This window comes from Archocentrus centrarchus, chromosome 7, assembly GCF_007364275.1.
Source record: "Archocentrus centrarchus isolate MPI-CPG fArcCen1 chromosome 7, fArcCen1, whole genome shotgun sequence".
NCBI classification, from domain to species: Eukaryota; Metazoa; Chordata; class Actinopteri; order Cichliformes; family Cichlidae; genus Archocentrus; species Archocentrus centrarchus.
This window is the reverse complement of record NC_044352.1, coordinates 7038824-7065224: the sequence shown is the minus strand read 5'-3', so window position 1 is coordinate 7065224 and position 26401 is coordinate 7038824. Positions and strand designations below refer to the sequence as shown.

The window sequence follows — 26401 nt, the reverse complement described above, 5'->3', positions numbered from 1 at the left end:
ATGCTAAAATGGTTTGCTTGCTTGTAAATAACTTATTTTTTAATTTATTACCATGTTTTATTTAACAATGTTGGTTGCACTCAAAATGAGCAGAACAAAAAAAAGGGAGAATTGTGCTGATGTTAATGTTGTGATGATGATTAATAAACATGTTTTCTTTATTTGTGCCATTCTTGTGGCTATTTTTTTTTCTATCATAATTGATGTTATTTTATATTTTCTCCTGCAAGGAAAAGTCTAAATACTCTGTTCTGTTTCTGAATACTTCACTTAAACCCATACCTTGATTTCTTGCTGTGTACCATGTCTGTAGCACTCAAATCTTTAAAGGATTTCCTAAAACCTCTGGGCACTAGTTTCTGTCAAATGTTATTCAAACAGGAGTAAATACTGCAATTACCGGGAACCACTTTTCCCTGCAGATTAATACACCTTTGCTGCTCTGTTTACAGCAGGAGTGCTTTTGCTGATCATGCTGACAACAAATAAGCTCTACAGAAAGAAGAACAAGTCGCATCGTTTTTTGGGATATGTAATAGACAGGAAACAGCATTATGCTGCCTTGTTTGTGGATCTGTCCAAGGCATTTGATTCCATGGATCATGAATTGAAACAATGTGTTAATGCTGGTTTTGGTACTAAGGCTGTTAAGTGATTCTGAAATGATCTTGTAAATTGAACTCTGTGTTCATGCAGAGGGTCATAGACCTGACTTTCTTGAGCTAACTACAGGGGTCCCACAGGGTTCCATTCTGGGACCTAGTTTATTATCTTGGGCAAGGTCATTCCAGCAAAAATACATCTTTATGCTGATGATACTGTTATGTACACACATGCTCCCTCTGTAGAGCAGGAAGAGGTCCAGACTGCATTTCACTCATTATAAATTGTTTTTCTGCATTTAAAACTAGTTTCAAATGGTCAAAAAACTAAATTTATGGGCTTCTCAAAAACTCACCTGCAGAGGTTTGATGATGGATTTACATCTGATGGTAAATCTATTGAAAGGGTACATGCCTGCAAGTATTTGGGTATATGGATGGATAACAAGTTTCTCTTTAACGTACACATTGCTGATCTTGTGAGGAAGTTCAAAGTGATGTTTGGTTTTTATTTTAGAAGCAGATATTTCTTTGCTTTTTATTCTAAGAAAAAAACGTGTGGAAGTTGCTTTCAATGATTGATTAAAGCGATACACAGTGATATACATGCTTTGTCTTCAGTTTTCCAAAGTCTTGATTAGGTGTACTGTGCATCTCTCTGTTTTATTACAAGTGCAAACTCTCTGGCTCACCATGGCTTCTATGATTTAGTCGGTGAGCCATCAATGACCGCTCATGAAAAGCAGCACTGGTATAGTTTTCTTCTATATTTTGCCTTTGTATCATTCTCTGTCCCAGTTAGTTATAGTTACAGTTACATAGAGTCCTGAAAGTTCTGAAGAAAGCAGCGTTTTCTTACTATGCACCTTTGACACAATTTACAGAAAGGCCGAAACGTAATCAGGCCTGTACCTACTGATGAATGTAAAAGCATCATAAGGAAGTCAAGGAGAACTCTGGATGTTTTTTCTTGAGAAGCTATTTTTTTGTTAAGGCTATTTGTATATTGTATATTATGTTATAGATCTTGTATTTTATGTTGTATTTGTAGAATCCTTGACATATTTTGTGTTTGTGCGGCTGCTACCGTGGCTAGATCGCTGGCAAAAGAGATTTGCTCTCAGTGGGACTTCCCAGTTAAATAAAGGTAATAACTGGAACCCAATTTGCTCAATGTAGCCTAAAACAAAGTCACTGGTCAGCAATAGTAGGCTGTGATAAGAATGGTAAAAAGAAAGCATTTGTGAATGAACCTGTAATACTTTTATTTCCTCTGAGCATTCCTCGTTAATGGAGTTTGGATTGAAACCAAATCGACCTCTGTTTGTCTGCTAAAACAATCCTGGCTATTCTGGCTATGTTCCACTTCAGTTTCTGATGAGGTGCAAGTTACAGTGAGGAGGCTGGATGTTTGGCCCTTTCTCACCAGAGGAGGGAGTCCCTAGTATCTAGAAACACTTCTGTTTTCTATTCATGGTCACATCCTACATGTTTCAATCTGTCTATAATCAGAACTAATATGACACAAAACAGTATCTGACTTCATTAGAAATGGTATCGCGGCTCATAAAACCCATAACTTGTTGGGAAACACGGTTTAAATAAATCCCCTTGCTCTGTGAGAATTTTTAGAAGTGATTATTAATTGTGCGTGTAAGTTCAAAGTTATGTGTTTGTGCTTGCTTTGCATTTCAGCCCAAAGATGGCTTAAACTAGACTAGATTCTCAGTCATAAAACCTTCTTTTTTCAAAATGTAGTCAAACACCTCAGAACGGCTTGTTCAAATTAAAACTACAGTGTTTGTCCAACTTTTTTTTTCTTGTTCCATGCCCAAATGCGTAAGTTATACCATTAAAAGAAACCATTTAGCTTAATCTGTCCCATGAATACTGAAATTCCACTCCACATTCAACAGAGCTGCCTGCTAACCTCAACATTTTGGTCTTTCCTCTTGTCCTGATGCCAGCTCTGGAGCCCCTGCTGGCTCATTGCCAAATTCACAATCCAGTTAACAGCCTAAGTAAATTTTCAAATTTACATAGCACTTTACAAGGTTTAGACTTTTAAAAAGAAGGCATCTTATAGCTATTACATAACAGATCCAAGCTAATTACCACAACATCACTGCAGTTTATCTTTGGCACTTCAAGACAGGAATTTGTTTCCAGCTTGGAAACCTCTTCCACACAGCTCCCAGTGGAACAGTACAAGAGAGAGGCAGACTATCATGAATCTGCAACAGAATATACCACCAGCTGTAACAGGCTGCTGACTAGAGTGGTTAATACAAATGATAGCATGGAAACATGTGGGATCTATACCCAACCTTCAGGCCAAGGCAACCGCACCAATGAGGTCTCTAGGCCTTTGTCAGTTTCCTACAGACAACACTAAACTTCTGCTGCATGGTTTCAGCCTGAGGTCAGCTTTGCTTCTGGACTGGTTAAAGGCATAATGAATTCATGCTATGGACCAAATTTGAATAACACTCCCAGGCTTATAGCCCACATTAAGCTTATCTGCTGAGCTGCTTTGAAATAACAGAAACCATGGATGGATTATTTGAAATGACTCAAATTAATGAACAAGCTGCTGAACAAGCAGATGAATTGTTTACTACTCACTGTTATTGCTCTGTGCAAACACTGGATTTTGGCAATGACAGAGCCCTCACAGAAACTTTGCAAGGCATGAACACACACCCTTCTCTGACACTATTTATAACTCTGTGGGCCTGGAATGCTTTGATTAGTCTCAGCACCCACCACTGTTAAAGAAGGGCTGCATATGTGTTTCCCTGCCTCTCCCAGTGATCACTAATGACATTGGGTAATACCTCCCAAACTAATCAAACAAAACCACCCAAATCACTTTAAGACTTTCCTTGCAGTGTAAGAAAAAAAAAAGGAGTGATTAGTTGTGATTGTTGAGCCGAAAATACTTTCAGTTGTTGTTATAAATTGAGTTATAATGGGAGGAGTAAGTTTTTTTTAGCTACAGTTTTGTATAGGATTATTCAACTCTGTTATGACTACCAAATATTGACTGTTATGCATTCATTTTGCACTGATAATAGATACAGAAAGATCTTATGAAATGCTGCGGAGTTGAATTGGAAACTTCGAGAAGACAGAAAGAAGTGTCGACAAGGGGGGGCTATATTGTTTCATGAGATTTTATGCGGTGCTGAAAAGGGAAAAATCCATGAGCTGCAGTCTGCCACTTTTCCACTGGACCTAAGACACTTGAATTCTTTCTACAAACATTCCAGTATTGATCAGAATCCTATTACATAATGAGGCGGTTTCATCCAGCATGGATGTATGTAATTTCCATCTTAGTGGAACATATTACTTCATTTACACGATTTGGAAAAAGAAGGACAATGTTTTCCAGCCATCTCAAGTTGTGGCAGGAAGGAAATAAGATTCTTTATTGCACAATGACATGTCAGCACTGCCCAGGCTGAAATCTTTCAGTAGTGGTCTCAGCAGCTACCGCAGCACTTGTCTAATATCTGGCGATACTTGTGAAATGTAATCTAATTTTTGAAGGCTTCTGCATCATTAAAAGGCAATCCACAAATGTTTGAGTTGTGCGCTGCCAGCCTCTGCAACATGTTTTGAAAATGATTCCTTTGTGCTAATATTAAAGTCATATTTATTTTGCTTATTGTTACTTGGATGTTCGACCTTCATTGTGCAGAAGAATGTGGCTGCAGAACTGGGGGGGGGAGTGGGATTTCAGCTGGGCACCTTCTAGTCTTGCAGAAACTTACTATCTCCGGTCTTTATGGGAAGCTAACTGTCAGCTTTCTGTAACCTGTAGCCACTGTTTGTGGATCTTAGCATGTGTACGATGTGGATTTTAACCCACTAATACTAATAAACCTGTGGCTAAAGTTATATTTCTTTGTTTTCTTTCTGTGTGACAGGGTGTACCTTGCAACTCACCTGAGAAAATTCACAATTTACACCACATATTATCAAGAGGTGAAAGGTTTGTACATGATGCAAAGGAGAAAAGTAGCTATAATGTACCTGGCATGTCAGAGAGCCAATCAAAAGACCCAAACAAAGTCAAAAGTCCATGCTTTTCATTGACCCCTGGATTTCCTTAAATAGTTTTTCACTGGGCACTTTAATATTTCCATATACTTGATTTTAAAGGCTCGGTGGCACATGTTACCCTTGGAAAACTCAGGGCAATGCTCTAACCCAGACAACTTTGCCTCAATTAGCCGTTTAACAGTGATGGAAAATACTGCATGACCTTGGAAAAAGTGGGCTCATGAGAAAAAAAAAAATCGGAAGTGCAAACTCGACTGTCTGGACACAGACAGTTTTCCTTTCTTAAGCCTGTGCCATATTCATTCACTCATTCATGATTTAAGTTGCATAAGTGTTCCGTAGCAGTGGAGGAATTTACAGCTGGTAGACGAGCCTGCTGGACAGTTACCCCCAAAACGTAGGCTCTGGCCACTGCGGTTTACAGACACATTGCAGTCACCTTGTTCACTCAGCTGTCTAGCTCAGACTCCCTCAGTCAGACTGATCAATGTTTCTATCCAAAACATATCCTCTGATTAACTCCCCTCCACTCTCTCAAGTACACACATTTTCCTATGAGTGGCCTTGGGACTAATATGACTAATGTAAGCATGGGATCACTCCCTAAGGTTATGCTGAGGCTCAACATGTGAAATGCAGATGTAGTCTGAGCCAAAGCAAATGCTCTTTATTTGCTTTGATCAGTAGTGTTAATAATGAACCGCATGTGCAAAATATATGATGTTCTTAATAAAATAGTTTGACAGTTTTGGCAGTACACTCATTCACTTTTTTTTTTTTTTGCTAAGAACTAGATGAGATTTAGTATACTCTACTAACACTATACTAATATTTATGTAGCATACTCCCACTTAAGAGTTTTGGATCTTGAAAGAACAGCACATTTCTTTTCATCTAATATAACATTAAATTGATCAGAAATATTGCAACTTTGTGGGTTTGATTACAGTCCAAATTATAGTCTCAAAATAGCAGAACATACACAAAAGCAAATCTTTTGAATGTTCTTATTATATCCCTTTACAGAACAGTGCACACTGGTGGTAAGTAAGTAATGGAATAGAAAGAGAAGTGAGTGGTAGCCACTGCACGCTGTTGTTGAAATGGGTGTGTTCATGTACAGCAAGGTCAGTGAAAACATTTGCCATCAATTTTATGTATAAATTAAATGTGCTTTCTTTTCAGAAATACAGACATTTCTAAGTAAAGCCAAACTTCTGCGTGGTCGTGTGCTGCATGTTGGACTGCACCACACTTAATGCAGCAGAGCAGGCGTCGGTTCTTGGCACTGACACAGTAACGTATAGTTTAACTTGGCTCTTCTCGATGGCTTATTCAGCATGTCTTCCTCTCCTGGGCAATATGTGAAAGTGTCAATGTTCAATTCCCAGTTTCTTAATTATGCAAATGTATTCAGGATAAACTTTAACGTCTTGAAAACACAGCAATTTATCACACATGATTGTAAAACAGTAGCAGTTTAGCAGGAGCAGTGATCTACAACGTAAACATTTTCTCTCCTGCCCAAATGAAAAATAAAGACCTTTTGCTACTAGGCATGATTTATGATGGTAAAACTTCAGACCCATTCTTCCCAAAGTTTTCTGTCACTATTTGCTCAGAAGCCAGGAACCTTAGCAGGTAGATAGATGAGCCATTTTCTTTCCCCTTATTCCCAGTAGTGTGATTATAAGTGGTACGAGATGAAGAAAACCGCGTGAAATATCATTCCCATTCATTATGGTGTGATTTATTCCAAGAAGATCACGTCTGGGAGTCAAAGAGATGAAGTTTACAGTGTAAACTTCCATGTCTTTGCGACCTCAGGTGATCTCTCTCTCTCTCTCCACAACACAGGCAGTGAATAAAATTTCTTGGAATGAAAAAGTGAGTCTGTGATTTAGATGTCTGGCAGAAAACTTCATACATAACAAATCTTTAGCTCAGTTAAATCCAAAATAGCATTATTCTCCCTCCCCTCACATGCTGGCTTATATAACTTCCATATTAATTATAAATGTGTCTCCCCGTCTATTGGGGACACGTTATGTCGTGGTCTTGTTCAGCTTTTTTTTTTTCCAGTCAAGTATTAGAAGATGCAACAGATTTCCATTTTAAAATGGAAATGCATAGTAACGTCTTCCCACAATGGAAACAATGGAATTCGCCATATTCCATGTTCAAAATTAGCCATGGCCTAAAAAAGAGAAGATGCCGTTTTTGCTCGAAAAAGCAGCATCTTAGTACTGCCTGGTCTTTTACATTTACAAACTGAACTGTCGAAGAATGAGTCGGGTGAACTGTGTTAAGTAAATTTCATGTAGTGTAGCCTGTGATTAGACTTCAGAGCTATTTTTCTTTTTTTTTTTCTCTCTCCCTTTCCTACAATGTCCTACAGTAATTTCTTCATCCCCACAATGAGGTTCTTGTGTGCTACTGTCTGAGAGAACCGCAGAAATGCCTTGGCGCAGGAGCTGGAGACGTCATGGATTCCTGAGTGTGGGGCTTTGCAGGAAAGCCCTGAGTCTCCGACATGGACCAGCTCCAGGTTTCCATGGCGAAGGCGCACAAACAGGAGGAAACACTGAGGGAATCCCGTTATTTTACAGCATTGGTCCATTATAAACACCCAGAGCGAGGAAGGAAGCCGCTCTCGATACTCAAGTAATCCTTATAGAGCTCTATGAAGAGGGACTTCATACCAGAACCACTGCTGGAGCTGATGCGGCCGCATGTTTTTGAACAGAAAGGAGTTTGCGCGCAGCTGCTGTGTCGCAGCCTTAACTTTTTGAACATCTACAGATTGTGTTCCTTTTTTCCTCTGCTTTCCTAACTTTTAACCGAAGAGAGCTTCTTCTGCTATGGTTATTAGAGGACAGTAATTTTTCCAGTTCTTTCTTTTTCGATTTTTTCCCCCATTTTTTCTTATCCAGATGTTCAGAGAGACTTGGAGGCTGGCACAGTACCACACCATGAGGTCGATGGATCAAGGTACTGCTGAAGTGTTGTGATTATCTGGTAATCAACCCATTTGATTTTTAATTAATAGAGTAGTGTTAACCCTAGTATGAATAAAACGACTGCCGTGTCATTTATCGGTTGTCTGTGCAACACTTCGGAGACAGCTGGGATGTTGATGTTTGGACGGAGAGATGCTACTGCGCTTTAAATCAGCGCGCAGCGCGTGCTTTTGACAACAGGCAAACGCCGAGAGATCAGGCGAGAATCTGAAGGCTAAAAGGCGTCAGATGAATGCTTAAAGATGATTACTGACTTTAATATACTATCCACTACAAATGTTGGACTGCAATAAAAAAAAAAATAAATGAACGATTTCATTACATGATGCAGATCGGGACGAAGAAGTGTCGTTTGTACCAAATACCAAATACAGCGTAGCGAAAACTGACAGGCTGACGCAAAGATTAATTTTTACGCATAAACTTGCTTATTACTTAACGAAAAGTTAAATACCTTCTCATCTTCTCCGACAGGGACAAACATTCCCCCTTTGGATCAGTGACTTAAAGAAATAAGCGTACGAGCAATAAAGTTGTGATTTCTATACAACACCACCGAAGAGATCAGAAAAATCAAAGTTTACTCTTGTTTTCCTTTTTGCTGACAGCGCACATATGACTGGTGCGCTGGGTGTAAGGAACGCCCTGGTATGTGTGTTGCGTCGTGCGTAAATCCGGGGATACCCTCAGGAGAACCCGCGCGTTTTCAGTGACAATAGAAGAGCACATCACTAAGAAATCCGGTCCAAGGCAGGATTTATTGTTTGACGAGACAGTTTCCATTTTCACCCATTCATCCTCACTAATGTAAGTTCACACAAACATGAAATGATCCTCTTACAACCGCGTTTTAAGGGTGACGAACTCAGTCGGCACCCTGCTATGTCACACTGTCAAACACCCGGGGGCAGCATCAAGCTGCGCAGCCTGTCAAACTAGTATTCTGTTTGATCTGGGCAGTCGATTCATTTCCAACCTGCACTCGAGCTTTTTGTGTTGTTCGACGCATCAGCGTAGCGGGAAGGCGTGATCGGTCTGTGAGACGAACAACACGAAGACTTTCAGCGTGTAAACAGACCCGCCTTCGTACGAAAATAACCGCGGCGAACTGAACAGGAAACGTGCGCGCTTCACCTTCTGCTGCTCACCGATGCACGAATTTACAACAGGTTCCCCAAATCCACATCCGCGCTGCAATTCATCGTCCGCGTCTCTCCCGCTTCGTTTGAACCCAGAGGAGTAGTTAGGGGGAAATTTAGACAGATGACCTCCTTTTACGACGAAAAAGATTTGGTGGAAGAGCTCAGTCGAGTCAGCTGCCCTGACGAGGATTTACAGTTTGAGTACCTGTTTGAATATGAGCCGCCGTGCAGTGACTTTGCAGGGGGGGACCAAGGTTTGACCGAGACTTTTTTGGCAATCTGAGTTAACCTCTCTCTTTCTGTCTCTCTGCTATGTGTTGACTAATAGTGAAGTCTTTAAAGTTCATTAATGTGATTGAAATAAAAATCAGGAAGTAAATTTGACAGACTTCTGGATGACGGTTGTGACACGCAGCCACGTGAAAAAAAAAAAAAAATCAACATTTCAGCTGATAAATGTGTATTTGACCTTAAAATTAACTCTGATTAAGATTGATTGATTTATTGATATTGGTAGATAAAGACATTAACTTTTGTTTCAAAAAGTGTTTATTATTTGAAATTGTCTGCCTGTGACAGCAGTTTTCTGTCAGATATGTGTATTGTAATTAAAATTTTTACTCGCTGCAGATGACTCCAGCCTTGTGCCCCCAAAAGTCCTCAGTCCTGAATCTGAGCAGGCTTTCCCCCTGGGGGAGACCTCTCCATACGGCATCAAGTCCTGCAGCCCCTCCTACAGTGAGCACACTGAGGTTCTCTCAGGATATGAGAACCAGGAGGCCAGAAACTACCTGGACAGTACTCGGTCTGCTGCCCTGAGCCCTCGAATTGAAATCACCCCCTCACGTGAGCACTACAATCATGGTCGGGACTCTCTGCAGAACCACCATCTGAACATTAGCCCCAGACCCACCCTTACTGTGCCAGGCCATGAAAACCTCGCCTACCGTGAGCCCCAGTGCCTGAGTCCTGCCAGCAGCAACTCCTCCACCAGCTGGCACTCAGAAAACTATTCCCCCTGGGCGTCGCCTTGCGTGTCCCCGAGCAGTGCACAGAACCCTGGAGACCTGTGCCCACGATTACAGAACATCCACACTGGCTCCCCACGCACCTCCCCGGGCACCTCTCCTCGCACCAGCCTAGGTGAGGACGGCGTAGGACCCCGCTCTCCTTCCCCAAGGCCTGGCTCTCGCTCCACCTCCCCGCAGGGAAAACGCACCTACGACATGTACAGAAATCCAGGATTAATCCCTGGGCACCGCTCCCGCAGTCCTTCCCCCAGTAGCGGCCACGAAGATCACAACATAGGCGCCCACTATACACATAGCAGCCTTACTGATGCCATGAATGGTTTTGGCGCCAGCCAGCCAAGCCTGGTGCCCACTAAAATAGTCAAGACATCCAACCAGGTTTACACTCTGTACCCAGAGAACCACGGAGATGGGAACTACATGGTGTCCTGTGAGCAGGACATAAAAGCCAAACCTGCTGCAGAGCCTTTCTTTGTTATTCCTTCAATCTGGCCCAAGCCTCTGGTTTCTGGCCTCTGCAGGTAAATTGGCAATGAAGTGAGGGTTCACTCAAGATTATCTCTCACTTTCCATGTGTACGTGTGTAATATGTCTATAATTTTATGAATCCTTCATATTCTGCAGCATCCCTGTGGCTTCTCTGCCCCCACTGGAATGGCCTGTTCCTAGCCGCACCGACCAGTATGAGCTCCACATTGAGGTGCAGCCCAAACCACATCACAGAGCTCACTATGAAACAGAGGGAAGCAGGGGTGCAGTCAAAGCCCCCACGGGAGGACATCCTGTTGTGCAGGTATAGCCAAGAACACCATTAAAGTACTTAATATTCTTAAGCATATTATTTATGTTTAAATGCTAAATCAGTTAATATTTATAAATCTAACACTGTTTTGGTAAATCACCATATGAAGTCATGTTGTCAGGGTTATTCATGAAAAGTGGACCTATTATAGTACGTTCCAATCCCATATTTTTATTCTTGGACTCTACTTGAGTAGTTTAATGATTCACAGTTAAAACTAATCCTCATATTTCTAATGCTGGTCTTTTGCTGAAGTCTCTCAGTTCATCCTCTGTCTGAAACAGGCCATTTTACCTCCTTTAAGCCTTTAAGTCTTCTGATTGGCTGCCCCTCGGTTTGAACAGCAGGTGGGTGAGGATTCTGTGTTCACAGACAGAGCTGCGTACCCCAGTGTTCTAAGTGACATCACACAGAGCCAAGCACAGAAAGAATATCTGGAACAGTGTTCAGAGCAGACTGAAGCCTGAACCTCTGGCTTGTAGGGAGTACTCGTACATATGCGGACCTTATTATTCGAAGCTTTTGCCATGTTTAATGTGATCATCCACCATTGGAACAGTATACATAAGAGCAACATAAGGAATAAGGAAAAGATAGTTCCCCTTTCAATTGGCCTTCCAGTTTGGGAGCCTCAGGCAGGGAGGGCGTGCGTGTAATGGTATTTCCTACTCATTATACACTCGGTAGTAGTGGTAGTGTTGTTGCTCGGGGACAGCTGTATGAAAATGACTGTACGTTAGTTATTGTGGCTACTGTCAAGGCACCTTTCCTCCTATTTTTCACTTTCTAAAACAAATCGAAATAGCTGTCATAACCCCAGACAGATGACACATTGAAACTACACTGTGCACTCAGGACAGCCCTCAGGACACTGATCAACATCAACTCTATTTTTATTTTTTTTTCTCTTTTTGGTCTTAAAGCTTAAAATAGTCTGCAACTGTGTGCCTTCGCCTTATGGTTTTAACCGCACCAACATATTTGTGCTCGTGTTGTTCTGACTTCCTCTTACACCCTGAATACGAGGTTTTGACTGTGTGGTTCTTGAGTCAGCTGGGTTGAAGTATCGAAGCTCTCACCCTCTCTAGGCATGTGTAGAAAATCAGAATGGTCTGTGTTTCTAATAATTGCAAATTCAAATTAAAATAAATAAATGCTAATATTCTCCAGTCACTGCATAAAATTCAAATGTGCCACTTTAAAATTAGCTTTGACACATTTACAGCTGCTGCCCAGAAATAGATTCAACTTCCTTTTTCTTTGCGTTACTGTGGCAACATTTCAGTGCTGTGTTTGTCCGACTGTGGGGACTTTGTGGAAATGAAGCTTCTATTGCCTCTTTTCCGTTTTATGCCCATCCCTGAAGGCCTCACCCTGAGGTCAGTTCTGCCTGGTTCGCCAGGCCAATCAGATGGTCAGGCCTGGCTAGCCACGGCTGCACTCCTTCACCTCCTCTTTTCCTTCCTCTACCCTTCTTTCACTCTCTGTGTTTTTCCTTCCTCCTCCTCTTCTTCTCTTTGCCTCTCTCTAAGCTTTGTGCCCTCCACTTTACTTTTCCTACACTGCTCTCTGTCATGACTCACGGGTCCTGCCAATGCCATGACAACTGGCCGGCTGCTCACATGGCCTTTTGAGTGTTTGCAGTCAGCTTCCTTCTGTTTGGAGGGGAGCGTGCTCATTCATGTTGCCATAGCTTCTGTTCACACTGAGCAGCTGCTGTCGAGGCTGACAGTTGCATCCACTGAGATGATAATTTCTTCAAACAAGTTGATTTTTTTTTTCCCCCCTGACCGCAGTTAAACGGAGTAGTCTCTCCCTACCCTTCTGAATGGAAATTATGTTGCAAAACAACTTTAAATTAACTTCACGTGCCGCTGGCTAATGGCAGAGGTACCCCCCTTTTTTTTTTTCCATTACCCAGAATCCACTTCACATCAGTTTCTACGATGCACTACATGGTTTGCACAAAAACAGCATTTAGATGCAAGTTGATGCTTTGTGGTTTTTGCAGGTTTCCTTAAGAGGTACTCATTGGTTAAAACTTAAAAGCAGCATCTCAGTTTCACAGTTTTATTAATATAGTACTTACTGTTTCTACGGCGGGATGCTGAAAAGGGTCTAATGCTAAACACTGAAAGTTAGAATCCCTGCTTAAATCCTTCATGCAGTTCGGAAAGAACTAATGCAAGGCTGTAGGATTTGAGCTCTCTGCTGGCTTCTGTTCAAGGCTGTAGAGGAAAGACTCATGCGTTTGCACGTGGGTCTGACACTGATTTGCCATCACTAGGGGGGAACAACATCTGGAAATGCAGTGTTGGGGAAAGAGGCCGTGGAGAAGCACAACCAGTTAAACGTGACTGAAACATTTCCTTTCTCTGTTTCCTTGCCTTTTAGAGGATGCTTTCAGTGTTAAAGTCAAAATTTTTTTAAAAAGGAATGACTGAGAGTTTTTCCTGTGTTTACAGTTACATGGCTACAGAGGCAAGGAGCCACTTGGCCTACAGATTTTCATCGGTACAGCTGACGAGCGCATCCTCAAGCCGCACGCCTTTTATCAAGTCCACCGCATCACTGGCAAAACAGTTACGACCACCAGCTTTGAGAAGATCATCAACGGCACTAAAATCCTGGAGATCCCACTAGAGCCTAAGAACAACATGAAAGCAATGTGAGATGAGCACAGTGTCCACTTTTAAACCGTGGCTCCATCTTTTCCCGATGAAATGTTTTAAACATAACAGTTATACATATTCCATCTCTCTCACAGAATCGACTGCGCTGGGATCCTGAAGCTCAGGAACGCCGATATCGAGCTGAGGAAGGGCGAGACAGACGTCGGTCGGAAAAACACCCGAGTTCGACTTGTGTTTCGTGTGCACATACCTCAGCCTGGAGGACAGCATGTCTCTCTCCAGGTGGCCTCGCATCCCATCGAGTGCTGTAAGCAGCTGCGTATAAAATATTTTGTGCTAATATCATCCTGATAGACCACAAGCTTTATGAATTTCACCACATTTGCTTCCAGTTGAGGTCAAACTGCTTTTCAAGAGTTAACAAAACTTTGTACAAAACAAACATAAAAAAAAGAAACCCACATTCAAATGAATTTGGAGCCAGCCTGACGGTATGAAAGACCTCTTTATGCCACCAGGGCTTCCATTCAGTTGGTGGGTGCAGCATGTGACAGTGTCTGTGTACCTGTTTGTATGTGCGCAGTAGTAAAGTCTGTGTTTGGGTACATCAGTGCATGTTTACACAGTGTTATTGAAGCACCCGGTGTAATCAAAACTCAAACAAAAAGGGCCTTTGTCTGACTTTGATCAACGCCCTGCTCAAGTGTTGTGCCAGCTGCATGCAATATGCTCTTGTCGTTGTAAAAAGTCATGACACAGAATGCAATATTATGATATAGGATATTAAGTATTTTTTTTCCGTGTGCTCACCGATCATAGATAGGGAGGAACAACAGTTGCTACCTCTCTTTTATGAGATGAACTTCAAGCTGTGTACAGTAACACCTGTGCTGCATCTGTCAGGTGTATTGTTAAGCAGACCGGGTCAGTGATGGGGCGTTTGAGGGGATGAGGCACCTGCTTGTGTCATCTGCTTTGTTCTAGTCTTTTGCAGCGTAGCAGGTCGAACCAACCGATTTAAAGGTCACCGGGATGTTTGTCAGTACCTTAATTCCTATCAGTGAATGTGCAGATTCAGCTGAACTGATGGTAATAGGGTACCAAGGAGGAAGTGTCCAGTAAAAAAGAATAGAAAGCTGACAGCTACGGGAATAATATCTGCTGCCATTTAACATATACATAATACATAACATATCTGTTTCCGCTTAAGCATCTGTGTTCATTTAATTCCACTCAGCCTAGCATTGTATTTATATTATATCGGCCTCATCAGTGTTCAGTGTTTAACTCAGTTCTTCAGTTTCACTCAAAGGGAAATATTTGTCAGAGGTAAGGATTTCTAGCACAGCACGAGTTTGTAACAACAAAGATTTAACTTTTTAAGTTTCACGTAAGAATGCTCGCATTTACAGTTTTATCATATTGCATCAGCATTTTAGCTGTTAGTTTTATTTTGTTCTTTGTTTCTATACAGTATTTGACTCTTAAATAGGCTCAGACAACCTCTCCCATCTGCTCTTGTAAGTTGTGATTTGACTGATTTAAGCTTCGGCTTATTAAAACCGAAAGCAATGGGTGAGACTGATGAATGACTCAGCATCAAATGTTTATTGCCAAACACTGTCACTTCTGGGTAATGAGTACGTTTGCACTTGTGAGAAATCAATTATGAACTTTCAGATCATCTGTTACATGCTTTTTTCCTCCCTTTCTTGTAGCATAGGGCTATGACTAAGAATTTGTGATTTGTTTTATCGTTTAATTTATAAGTCAAAACTGGGGGAAAAATGCTAATATAGCTTCCAAGTAACCGTGTTGAGTTCAAAGATAATTAGTTTTCAATCATATAAAACAGAAAATCCACACTCTGGAGAAAATGAGACAAGTAGGCAGTAAACGTCACACGTCATCCCTCTGTGTGTGTGTGTGTATCTGCAGCTCAGCGTTCAGCACACGAGCTTCCCATGGTGGAGAAGCAGGACATGGACAGCTGCTCTGTTCTGGGTGGCCAGCAGATGATCCTGACTGGGCAGAACTTCAGCTCCGATTCCAAGGTCATTTTTATGGAGAAAACACAGGGTAAGCAGCATTGGAAAAGCATGTGTTGCTTAAAAACCAGATCAGTGACTGAATTCATGAAATCTTTGTGCCCTGCAGATTTGTCAGTTCTAATGTTGCACAACATCTTGTCACAGTAACAACACAACACCAACGAATGGCTCATAATTGGCCATGTCTGCGCACATGCTCATAGCTGTTACGTGTCTTTTCATCGCTTTCATTTCATAGATGGATACGCATGAGTTATTTGCATGATCTGAAGGATAACACTGCTGCCTGACTTCCTTTTGACCTTTTCTCCCTCACCTTCCACGTCTTATCAGTCGCACGGGCCTCTTGTTACGTGATCAATGGTTCTGTGTCACATAAAAGTTTGTTTTATTTGTTGAAACAAATAAATGGAACAAAAGCATTTATTTTTAGTAGTGAGGAAGTAGAGTAATTTATCATCTGCTGACATTCTTACACCAAAATAAAACGTTTTAACTGTGATCGAGAGCCTTTATGCTTCTTGTCTTAGGTCAAAGATCAGAAGCTCTATTGTTCTGGGTTTCCTTTGGTCTGTCTGAGTGGGATGCGTCACCCATTTTAACATGATTAGGAGAGAGGGAGGTAAAATGGATTTATGAGTTATGAAGTTAGATGGGTGTTGATCATATGCAGTGAATCCCCTGGTTAAGTAGCTGCAGTTTGCCCCTAGCTGCTACTTGAAGGTTCTGCTGCACAGCTGCTTATATTAAAATTGTCTGATTATTTTGAATCGCTGGCTCCATTGCTGCCTTTGTAAATGCAGGCTTTCTACAGCTTACCTCAAATAAAACTTGGACCTGCACACGGCAAGCTTTTTATTTTTTTGTTTCCTCTCCGGGGTTCCCTGCTGCTGTGTTACGAAACAACAGCAATGGACAGCAATACAGAGACGGAAAAAGAAATCTTACAAAGAGGGATTGCCGTTGTTTTGGAGAGTTTCTGTATGACACAAAGTTCTGGACCAGTGAGGCTGTGAAATCCCTCTGAATCCCCCAGCTGCTATTGGCTGTAGCTCCCCTGACTCTTATGCTTGGACAGGGAGAGCTGTACGGAGGGAAGGAAAGCTTCTCTGTCCAAGTAAAGCTTTTTTCTCTCTCCAGCTCCATCCCCCTGCTACAATTATCTCCAAAAGGACACCCAGTCAGGGGTATCCCTTGGAGTAGAACTGCAACAAAATGCAAACAAACAGAAATGCCAGGAAAGCAGAATTGTCACGTTTTGTAGAAGCGGAGAGAGCTGATCATAAAAATAAAGCTAAGAAAAAAAGTTGGCAACATGTGTGGAATCCCCCTTTTCTCTTGCTGACTCATTTAAGCCATGTGTTTTTAATTCAAGATCTGACAGAGGGTTTCCCAACTACACTAACATTCAAACAGAACTCGCTGCAGCACATGTCCTGTCATGTGTTAGGGCATGTGGAGTTTACATTCGCAGGCACATGTTGTTTTCAGCTTTTGCACGTAAATGACAGCTGCAATGCAATCCAACGATAACACGAACCATCCCCACCATAGACGTGATCCCAGGTATTATTGTGTTTTACTTTGTTTTGCTGCAATTCTGTCAGCTCTGCGTTCAATCAAGTCGTGTGTCTTTCTGAATAATGGATAGCTGCTTGTGCGTTTTGGGGTAAATCTACACATCATTGTTGGGTGTGCTTAGTGGGGTAAGAGGAAGTGGTTTCAAAAGTGGTATCATCTGCAAGCACAAAGATGCTTTTTCTGTCGACATGAACTGTAAGTCAAAATGGGACACGTGGGACACGCGTTAGCAGACAAACCTACAGTATGTCCCAATTAAAGGAGCAAAAATATATTTGAAAAAGTAAAAGAAGCCATTTCTCACTTGTTTTGGGTTCACCAGTTTCCAAATTTACATGTCATCTAGCACATCTGGAAACAATCGGCCTTACTTGCGCTGCAGGATTAATTACCACGTTTTCTTAAGTGTAATTAGGTCTTCACTTTCTCTTTCCTTCGTTCTAGATGGGCAGCAAATCTGGGAAACAGAAGCAACGGTGGATAAAGACAAAAGCCAACCTGTACGTGTCAAACATCACAGATGTTCTACGTTAAAATTCCACATATCCACTTATTAGTTTAAATAAAAAGATAACTTTCAGTGCATAATAGAGGACTGTCTTGTAGAGCATGCTGTTTGTGGAGGTGCCGCCCTACCGTGAAACATCTGTCTGCCATCCTGCTAAAGTAAACTTCTACGTCATCAATGGCAAGAGAAAGCGCAGCCAGCCTCAGCATTTCACCTACACACCACTGGCATGTAAGAATGCTGCTCAGCCTCTTTTTGGTATGCCTATTTCACACACTGAAAATTGGGTGTTCACATAATTACATGTAACTGATTTTTTTTTGGAGGTATTGTTCTGTCTTTCATGTTTTCTCCCATCTTATTCATTTCTTTTCCTCCTCAGCTCCATCTATTAAGACAGAGCCCATAGATGAGTATGAAGCAGAGCACATGGGCTTTGCTATGCCTCAAATCTTGAGCATGTCCTCTCATTCCTACTACCATAACCCACGTGGCATCCTCCACCCAGACAACGGTCTGGTCTCTGGCATGGCTTCTTGCCAGCGCCTCAGTTCCAGCCTTCCAAACCAAGATGCACGTTTCCAGCAGCAGAGCCCAGCCATCGTGTACTCACGTGGGGGCAAGAGTCTGAGTGGCAGCCCTGCTATGTGGCAAGCTGGAGGGATGATGCCTGACCCCCACCGCTCGGTCCTGGTCCACACAGGCTCTCCAGCTCAGTCTGTAGGGCCCATCAATGCAGGTCAACACCCTTCTATCATCCAGTTCTCTCCCACCAACCACCACCTGATTCGAGCAGGAGACCCTCAACCCCTAACTGGGCCTCAGTCTGACAACCAGCAGATCATATACTGTGATGGCTATTCCCCACAGGCAGCTGCCACCCACTCACCCACACCTACCCAGGTATCAGTGACCCACCCGCAGCACTACCCCACCGTGATTCAGCAGCAGAAAGGCAGAACTCCAGCTGGGACGGGGCAGGTGGATGCTTCAGGAGATGGACAGAGACGGGTGACGGTCAAGGAAGAGAATTTGGACCAGGCCTACCTAGATGATGGTGAGTGTAAGTTAAGGCTTTTATACTCAGTGTGACTGGTCAGTTGCAGTCTGTGTCTGAATCTGCTATATAACCTGTAAAAAATATGGAACAAAAAAAGGCATGCAGAGAAAGTGATGAATAGGTGCGGTTTCCATTTGTGAAGGGAAAAAAAAAAGGATGATAAGACCCCCTAACAGATACGACTTTTCCCAAGAACAATTCAAGGATATTTACAGTATGTCCTCTTTACATATCCTGGTCCAGTCTGTGTGCTATAGTATTCCTCTGAACAAAGCCAACAGAACAAGCTCTCACTGTTAAAACAATCCTTGCCGGGAGGTGTAGTTATGTTCCATTCAAGGTGGAAATAACAGGGATTGTGAGTCATATGTTTATACTTACACTTGTCAACCCCACTACCCTCTGACAGAATTAATGTCAGGCCACATCCAGCAGCAGGCAGAAGGTTATACCTCTTCCTTAGAATTTCTCCAAACTGTGTTATGTTTTAAAATTAAACAAGAAGCGTTTAGTTTTTGTCAGCCTGGTGGGTTTTTTTTTTTTTATAGGCAGGTTAGTTGCCACTGTCCTGCTCCATTCAAAAATGCTCATTCTGCGGGTCGAGGGTGTTTATCTGGCACTGGCACACATCAGGAAATGAGCTTTTTCATGCATTAAAGACAGAGCACAGAGGGAGAAAAAAGTGTCACTCTGCTGACCGCCTGGACGTGTTGACACTGTTACGAAGAGAAAAACAACTTCCATAGCAACCATTGTCAAACAGTGGAACGTGCTGCCTGGGAGAACTGGGGAAAGCCTCTTTGTTTGTTATAGTTGGCCAGGACTTCTCCTTGGCCTTATGCCCCTCGATTCTGTCGGGGAGCCCACCAGAGGTTTAGCTTTTTTCCGACCACAGGATTCTGCCAATCTGGCACAAGAAATTCCTATTTGCAGCTGCTGTCCTCCAGAGATTCAGCCTGATCCGTGTAAGATAGCAGGAGGGTGGAGGGTATTTAGCAGGAAAAGGGAAGGAGCTGTGTGTGTGTGTGTGTGTGTGTGTGTACATGTGCGTGCTTCGATGGAAAAAATGAAACGAAGAAAAAAAAAAAAAGGCTAGCAATGGAATTTGTGTTTTTTGGATGGAACCTGCAGGATTTTCCCCCCACAGTAAACAGCAACAGGGCTGTGAGTTGGTGAATTAACAAGGAGTTAGAGAAATGGCCAAACTGGGGCCCTCTTTCATCCTCCCATCATCAAAAGCGGATGACGGTCAGTCATTTTTCCCCCAGGTGTGCCTGCACGAGTTTATTTCAAACAGAGCTTTATCTAATAAAGGCTACTTACAGTTCCTGGGATTAAATGGCTGCAAGTGATTTTTATAGGTTTTAGTGTGATCATGGCAGTTCCTGAATGAAACACCTTATTTATAACACATTGACATTTGCAGCTTTATAGCTCTGCTGTTGTCTTATTACTCCAACAGGTGATAATCCGCCCATGCATGCCACCATTGCTGTTTAGTGAGAAAAAAGAGGGGGATTACCCACGATTCTAAACATTTTTCAGGGGTGAGAGGATAGTTGAGGTTAAAAAAAAATCCCTTGCAGTTTGACTGGAAGGTTGCTAAAGTCTGATCCTGACCACAAAACAGTCATTTAAGTTGGGACTATAAAACCCTTTCTCACCTAAATGAGATTGTCAACATTACTCATCAAGCCATGTGTTAACTTTGTAGTCATTTTCTGAAAAAGAGGTGATGCCACATCCTGGTATCTTCACACACTTGTGGTCCATAACTGTCACATCTCTGAGAGACTCTGAACTGTGTCAACTCCAGAGACAAGTGTTAAATGAAAGCCAGGTATTTATTTTTTTACCAAAACTTGGCTTGTAATTTCTCCCACGCAGAGTTCCTCAGAAAAGTTGCTTTCTGCTGTATTCAGAAAGCTTCTGTTGACTGGTATTTATGTACATTATCTAGTCAACTACCTGAAAGATGCCTATCATAACCTACCTTTTTTATGAACCATAAAGGTCAAGAATGGCTGCCATCGGTTACTACATGGCACACAGGTTGTGAAAGCAAAAACAGAACGACTGGCACAGCCTGCAGAGGCTGAAAGTGACAGATTTAGTGGGTGTGGAATAAAGCCCGGAGGCAGCGGAGCAGGTGAAATTGTTCCAGCAGGTAGAGATCGGAGCAGGAAAGATAAAGCACATAGCAACAGCCTGGTGGGCACGCATTAGTCTCAGCTCACTTCCATCTCATTTGAAAGACTTTGATGTAATGAGAAGGTGCTAGATCACTGGCAATGAGGGCCCAGTTTATTTGCTGCTGCAATTATTTCTTAAGCTCATGCTGTGACAAGTTGCCTTCCAGATGTGATTATGCTGCATGACAAGGCTGTTTAAAATCTGCAGTCATCACTCAGTACAATGTGAATACAGCAATATAAATCGTTTCTAGGGCTTAACAGAAAGTCAGGGGGGAAACATCACAAATTTATTTTAAGTCATTCCTGAGGGGAACGTCAATGTGCGGCCAAGTATATTAACACAAATACAGTAACTCCTAAAAGAAAATTAGTATTTAAAAGACTCAGTCTGAGATTTAGAGCATCATATGAACAACAAATCAATCATTTTTCATATCCAGATCCCTTCACAGCCAGTGTAAAGAAAAAGAAAAAGAACAATAACACACACCAGTAAAGTATTCACTGTACATATGAACACCTGAACTGTGTTTCAAATTGCAAGCTTGTCCCTTAAGCGCTGACACACCAGATGTGCAGTTAGATTAGTGGTTAGATGTCAGTCCAGTCTCTCCACTTCGTCTTTTCTGTTTGTTTTGGTGTCACTGCAGTCACAGGTGAGCTTCACACAAAACTATTAAAAATCCTGTACACCCAGACATGTGCACTGTATGAACATGCAAATACTTGCAGATACACATATTCCATCTCACAGCTGGCAACTGAGTCAGCTACTGTACAGTGTCCCTCTCTCCCCTTCTCTCTCTCTCTCTCTCCCCACCGTGGGTTGGTAAACAATCCAGCTCATTAGTATAGAACTCAGGAGCCAGACACTCACCTACTGAACAGACTAGTCTGAGTGTTCCCTAGGCCTGCCTCAAATAGCCAGTGCGTGCCAACCCTTCATTCGAATCAGTAAAGCCCCACTGTATGTTGCTCCACTGCAGCGCTCCTGCTGCTTCTCTAAGCTGGTTTTATACTCAGGAAAAATCCTGTGGCACTGCTGCGGAGATGAAAGTTTCTTTAAGGCATTAGGTGTCAGAGGGAATTCCACTACAGACTAAAATAAACAGGGAGGCCGATGTTGTGACGACAGCAGAGCATCCAGTTTGGCTGCTTCCGCAGCGTTGGAAGCCTCAGAAGCTCCTTTTGGCTATAAAATGTGCTCGGTGTCGAGCTGATCTTTTCACAAAGGGAGACGAGGGAGAGGCTGAGAGAAAAAAAAAAGTTTAGTTTGTCAGATTAATCACTTTTAAGTTTTATGCCTTCAATTAGAATTATATTTTGAATCCCCTAAAAACCAACTGACTCCAGCCCACCGACCCCCCCCTGCCCCCAAAAAAGCCAAACAAACAATAAAGCATAACATGAAGTTTTTTTTTTTAGCTTCTCAGTATTTCGAAGTCTTCAGGTTGTTGTGTGTCTGCTCAGCGGTGCAGCTGTGTGGGTGAGATGATGTCTGATATTGTTTTACATGAGTTTAAATGTAGCTGCACCCTCTGCCTTGTCGCTATGTAAATTAATGATCTAAATAGAGCATACACAGCTGGGTTGAACTAAGGCAATCTACCTCTATCTAAAATTAGTTTTTTGTACAGCGGTTGGAAAAATTAACAATATTTTTTTTTTTTAGGTGTGAATTTATGGGGAGTTTAATGCAGATTAGATATAAAGACTGATATAACTCTGATACATATAGAGCATAATGAGCCTGAGCAAGCCATATTCTGTAAGGTTAAGAAGAAAGCAACTTATGTTAAACCCGGAGAGCACAATAATATATCAAATTATTCAGTCATAAATAACATTTTATTTGGTTCATTTATGATTTCCTGACTTCACAGACACTCAAATACTCACTTTGAAAAACAATAACAGTAAACAGCTCACCTGAGGACCAAATAAACTACACATGCTGACTTACTATTATGTCATGGCTAATCCTGTATTGGGAATAACCAGTTCTGAAAAAAACTTGAAGTTATTGCTGTTTTTTTGTTGTTGTTTTTTGGCTCAGATATGTTTGAGTGGCATGAAACTAAACGTGATTCAACCTGCTGAATGTGTGAAAGTTGGCAGCTCTTATAAATGACATAAACATATTTTTCCTTGTTTGGATTCTTGCAGAAAATGACAGACAGGCAACAGAGCTGCGACCTGGTTAGCATGCTTTCATTCTCTAAGCTAAGCTCATCTCTGTAGCAGCTTTCTTGTTTAACCTCTTAATGTGAAGGCATATTTCCTAAAATATTAAAAGTCTGATTTAAGGGGTGTTTTATGAGAAATACCAAGCCAAACAGAACCAGAAGCAACTCTGGCAGGAAACTGCATACCTGACAGACTGCTATATGAACTGCACCAGCTGGATAATCACATTTTAACGCATTAACGGTTCGATAAGACAATCCTAAAATGAAGGCTATTACCATGGTTACAAAATTGCAGACATAATATGCACTGTAATGGCCTGGTCGCAGGCAAGAAGCTGTTTTTTTTTTTTTTTGGTCCTCTTTGAAATACTTTTATTACTCATCGGTCCTAATGAGTTCCCCGGGGCGCAGTGGAAGCAGTGGCACCAGCCTATATTGTCTTAGAGCCCGAGTGTACACGGCAGATAAACACCACAGCTCCACACAGACGCTGCGGCGTTTGTGAAGCAGTGACATATTACGCATACTCCTCATTCCTAGCTACTTGACACTGAACTAAGCAGGCAGGAAGTTCAAGTACGACATGTTGCAGGTAGTTAAACTTCCTCGTCTCTTTTACTCTTTGGCTGCCAGCGGCTATTTTAGTCAGCACATAAAAAAACAAACAAACAAAACAAAACCCCATAAAGTCAAAACCTGTGCTGTTGGCAGACATAAACAAGCCACACCTATTATGCCTGAATTGCAATATTTATTATTATTTTCAGTGCATGTTGTATGTTCCCCCACACACATTGTGTTCCTATTTTTAGAGCTGTGAAAGTTTCCATTTCAGCCCCCGTCCTCTACTGCTGGTGTGTGTTTACACACACTTGTAATCGGCTGAGCAACAACCAGTAATTGCATGCTACCTCTAGAGGTTACTCAACATTAATGCACCATTTCTCTGCCTTCCATCAAAGCCCTGCACAGAAATATCAGTCAGATTTTAATGCTTCTTACTGAGAAGTGTTTGTAGCTGGAATGTTATCAGTGTCACTGTTTCGCGTTGTCAGGAGGGTATTGTTTTCCCACCGTTTTGGAATTTCTTTGTGAAAGCACTTGCGTTGATCCTCTCACCGTCTAATATCGCTTTCTTTATTTTCTTTACAGTGAATGAAATCATAAGAAAGGATCTGACGGGTGTTCAGACCAGGGGGCAGACATAGAGGAGGGGTCCTGGCAGGAAATGACAACATACACCCTTAAACAGACTGACACCTTCCATCGAGGTGACGCACTTCCGCTACCAGTCAGACATTCTCTTCCTTATTTTCTTTACCCATGGTGATAGAAATATCAGCCCCTGGCTGCTGTGTTTGTTTTGGATGTATTCCTGCAATAAACATTTGGCAAACAGATGAATTCATTTGACCCATAACGTCTGCCACCAACACCCAGCAGGTTTCCAACAAACAACACCGCTGAGGAAAAGCAGGAAAAATGGCTCCCATCGTTCATTGTTTTTCCAGGTGGAAACTCAGTTTTTTTTAAACCAAAGAGAATAAAAGATAAAAAAGGTGAAATCACACAAAGTCCACAGAATAGCATAGCCATACTGTTCAGACAATAAAGCCACACCTGTTTGCCTTATCGCATTGAATGATGACATTAGCAGGTTAATGTCACAACAGAAATTCATCCCACATACTGTTTAGATTTTTTTTTTTTTTTTACCAGAACCTTGTTGTTTTTCCATCCTTCTTGCACACAGTGTGTATTTTGTCTCTCTGTATTTTTGTATGTATTTTTTACATGTAAAGATTGACCAAAGCTTACATGTTGATCATCTCATTTTAAGTGCAGTTTTCTAATTGAAGTGAAGCGCACACTGCTGCCTATAAGCATGTATAAATGAACTGTTGTGACATCTCCTAATATGCACTGTTTTCCAGAATGAGATTTCATGTTATTACTTTTTATATATTATTTGTGAATAACGCACCATTTTATATTCATATAATATATATATATATATTCAATGAGGTGCCAGCATAGCTTTATTTGGGACATGTGCTACAGTGATAGCATGGTTCTATATTTTTAAATGGCTTTCTTGCACAATAATTGAGTTGCATTGAAAATCAGCCAAAAATCTATTTTAGGTCTCACACAAACTGGAGTGAGATAATTTGATTTATTTTTATATTTTGTCCTTGTAATGACAACACAGGGACAAAATATCCAAAGCCTAAACTGTTTGTTTTGTGAATAGCTGCATTTTGAATTTATCCATAATGGCAATCGTTATGCTAAGAGCCAAATGCCTATCTATTCAGAGCTATTTTGCTTGCAGATGCAATGAGCGTAGAAATAATTTTCTGTAACTGCACAAAATGGTTATACAGTCAGGATTACTGATGTGCTAATATAGCTAGCCTTAAATAGAAAAGCATTAGTTTAAAAATATTTCTGTAATAGTACATTGCACAGAGTGAATTGGAGTACATTACGTACCAAGTGCCAGTTATGTAATTGTAAAGGAAAAAAAAATGTATAAAGCAGTAAAAACATGTTAAAGTAAAATAAAAAAAAAAGGGTTAGCATTTGATATGGACCTATTTGATACAAAATAAGATTATATTTTATAATACTAGTAAAGCTAATATTGATCTTTTAAGAATATTTCTCATTGAGCCAGTGCAGTACAAGTGCATTTGACATTTCTTGAATGTATGAAATACCTTCTTTTCCCCTTTTTGTGTAAATATTAAATAAAAAGCGTTACGAGAAGTAATTTGTTGTCATATTAATTTCGCTGTCTTTTCTGTAGAATATGCATCTCTATATATGTTTTCTTTGTTTTAATACCATGTATCTGTAATCTGGAGGGATTTACAATAACCTTACCCATAATAGTTTATATTTTTGTTTGTGTTATTATTTCGCTTTCTATGGTAATGGAAATGTTATTAATACTATCTTGTTCAATTTTCTGTGTTCATAGTTGTCATGAATCTGTTTCAGTTCGAGCCTTTGTGCCTCTTAAAAAAAGAAGAAAAAAAAAAGAAAACTCTATTCATGCTATTTTTGTATCCCCGAAAGAAGCAATAAATAATACCCCTATATATATTGTGGTGGTGTTTGTTTAAATGTGTCACTTTTCCTGTTAATCTCATGAATAGATAAAGTGCATTTAAGGTTCTGATCAAGGAACTTTAAATATTCTGGGCCTATAAGCTAAAACGTGTCTCTTCATTTTTGAGAGGAAAACTGAAAATTAATAGACCCAAAGAGGACAGTGACTCATCAGCTACTCCCCTCCGGTGCTGAGCCAGGGACACACGTAGTCCTATTCATCGGAGACTCCGTATGTTTGCTAATAGTTTGTACAGCATGAAAATATCCAGAACTCAACCCTCCGAAAGTCATGCGGTATTTACATGGGCACACGTGAGGGTGGACAGTACACACACACACAGTTTCGGATCCTCCTTCAAATAACAAATAACAACAAGAAGGGGACTCACATGCTGC

General features: G+C 41.3%; 1 protein-coding gene across 7 annotated transcripts; it reads left to right on the top strand.

Moving 5' to 3' along the window:
• Positions 1-8597: 8597 nt before the first annotated feature.
• Positions 8598-25982, top strand: nfatc2a (nuclear factor of activated T cells 2a). Of its 7 annotated transcripts, none has more exons than XM_030734455.1 (11): positions 8598-9089; positions 9466-10387; positions 10491-10659; positions 13134-13336; positions 13436-13608; positions 15240-15380; positions 17378-17433; positions 17540-17699; positions 17824-18180; positions 18312-18498; positions 24038-25982. In XM_030734455.1, exons 1-10 carry the CDS (start codon positions 8957-8959, stop codon positions 18494-18496), a joined length of 2499 nt encoding a protein of 832 aa, XP_030590315.1. In that variant the 5' UTR covers positions 8598-8956; the 3' UTR covers positions 18497-18498; positions 24038-25982. The 7 variants fall into 7 exon arrangements, with proteins under 7 accessions (XP_030590315.1, XP_030590316.1, XP_030590310.1 ...); XM_030734456.1 differs by having other exon boundaries at positions 18312-18504; XM_030734450.1 differs by adding an exon at positions 22863-22895 and having other exon boundaries at positions 17824-18498.
• The last annotated feature ends 419 nt before the right edge of the window (positions 25983-26401 follow it).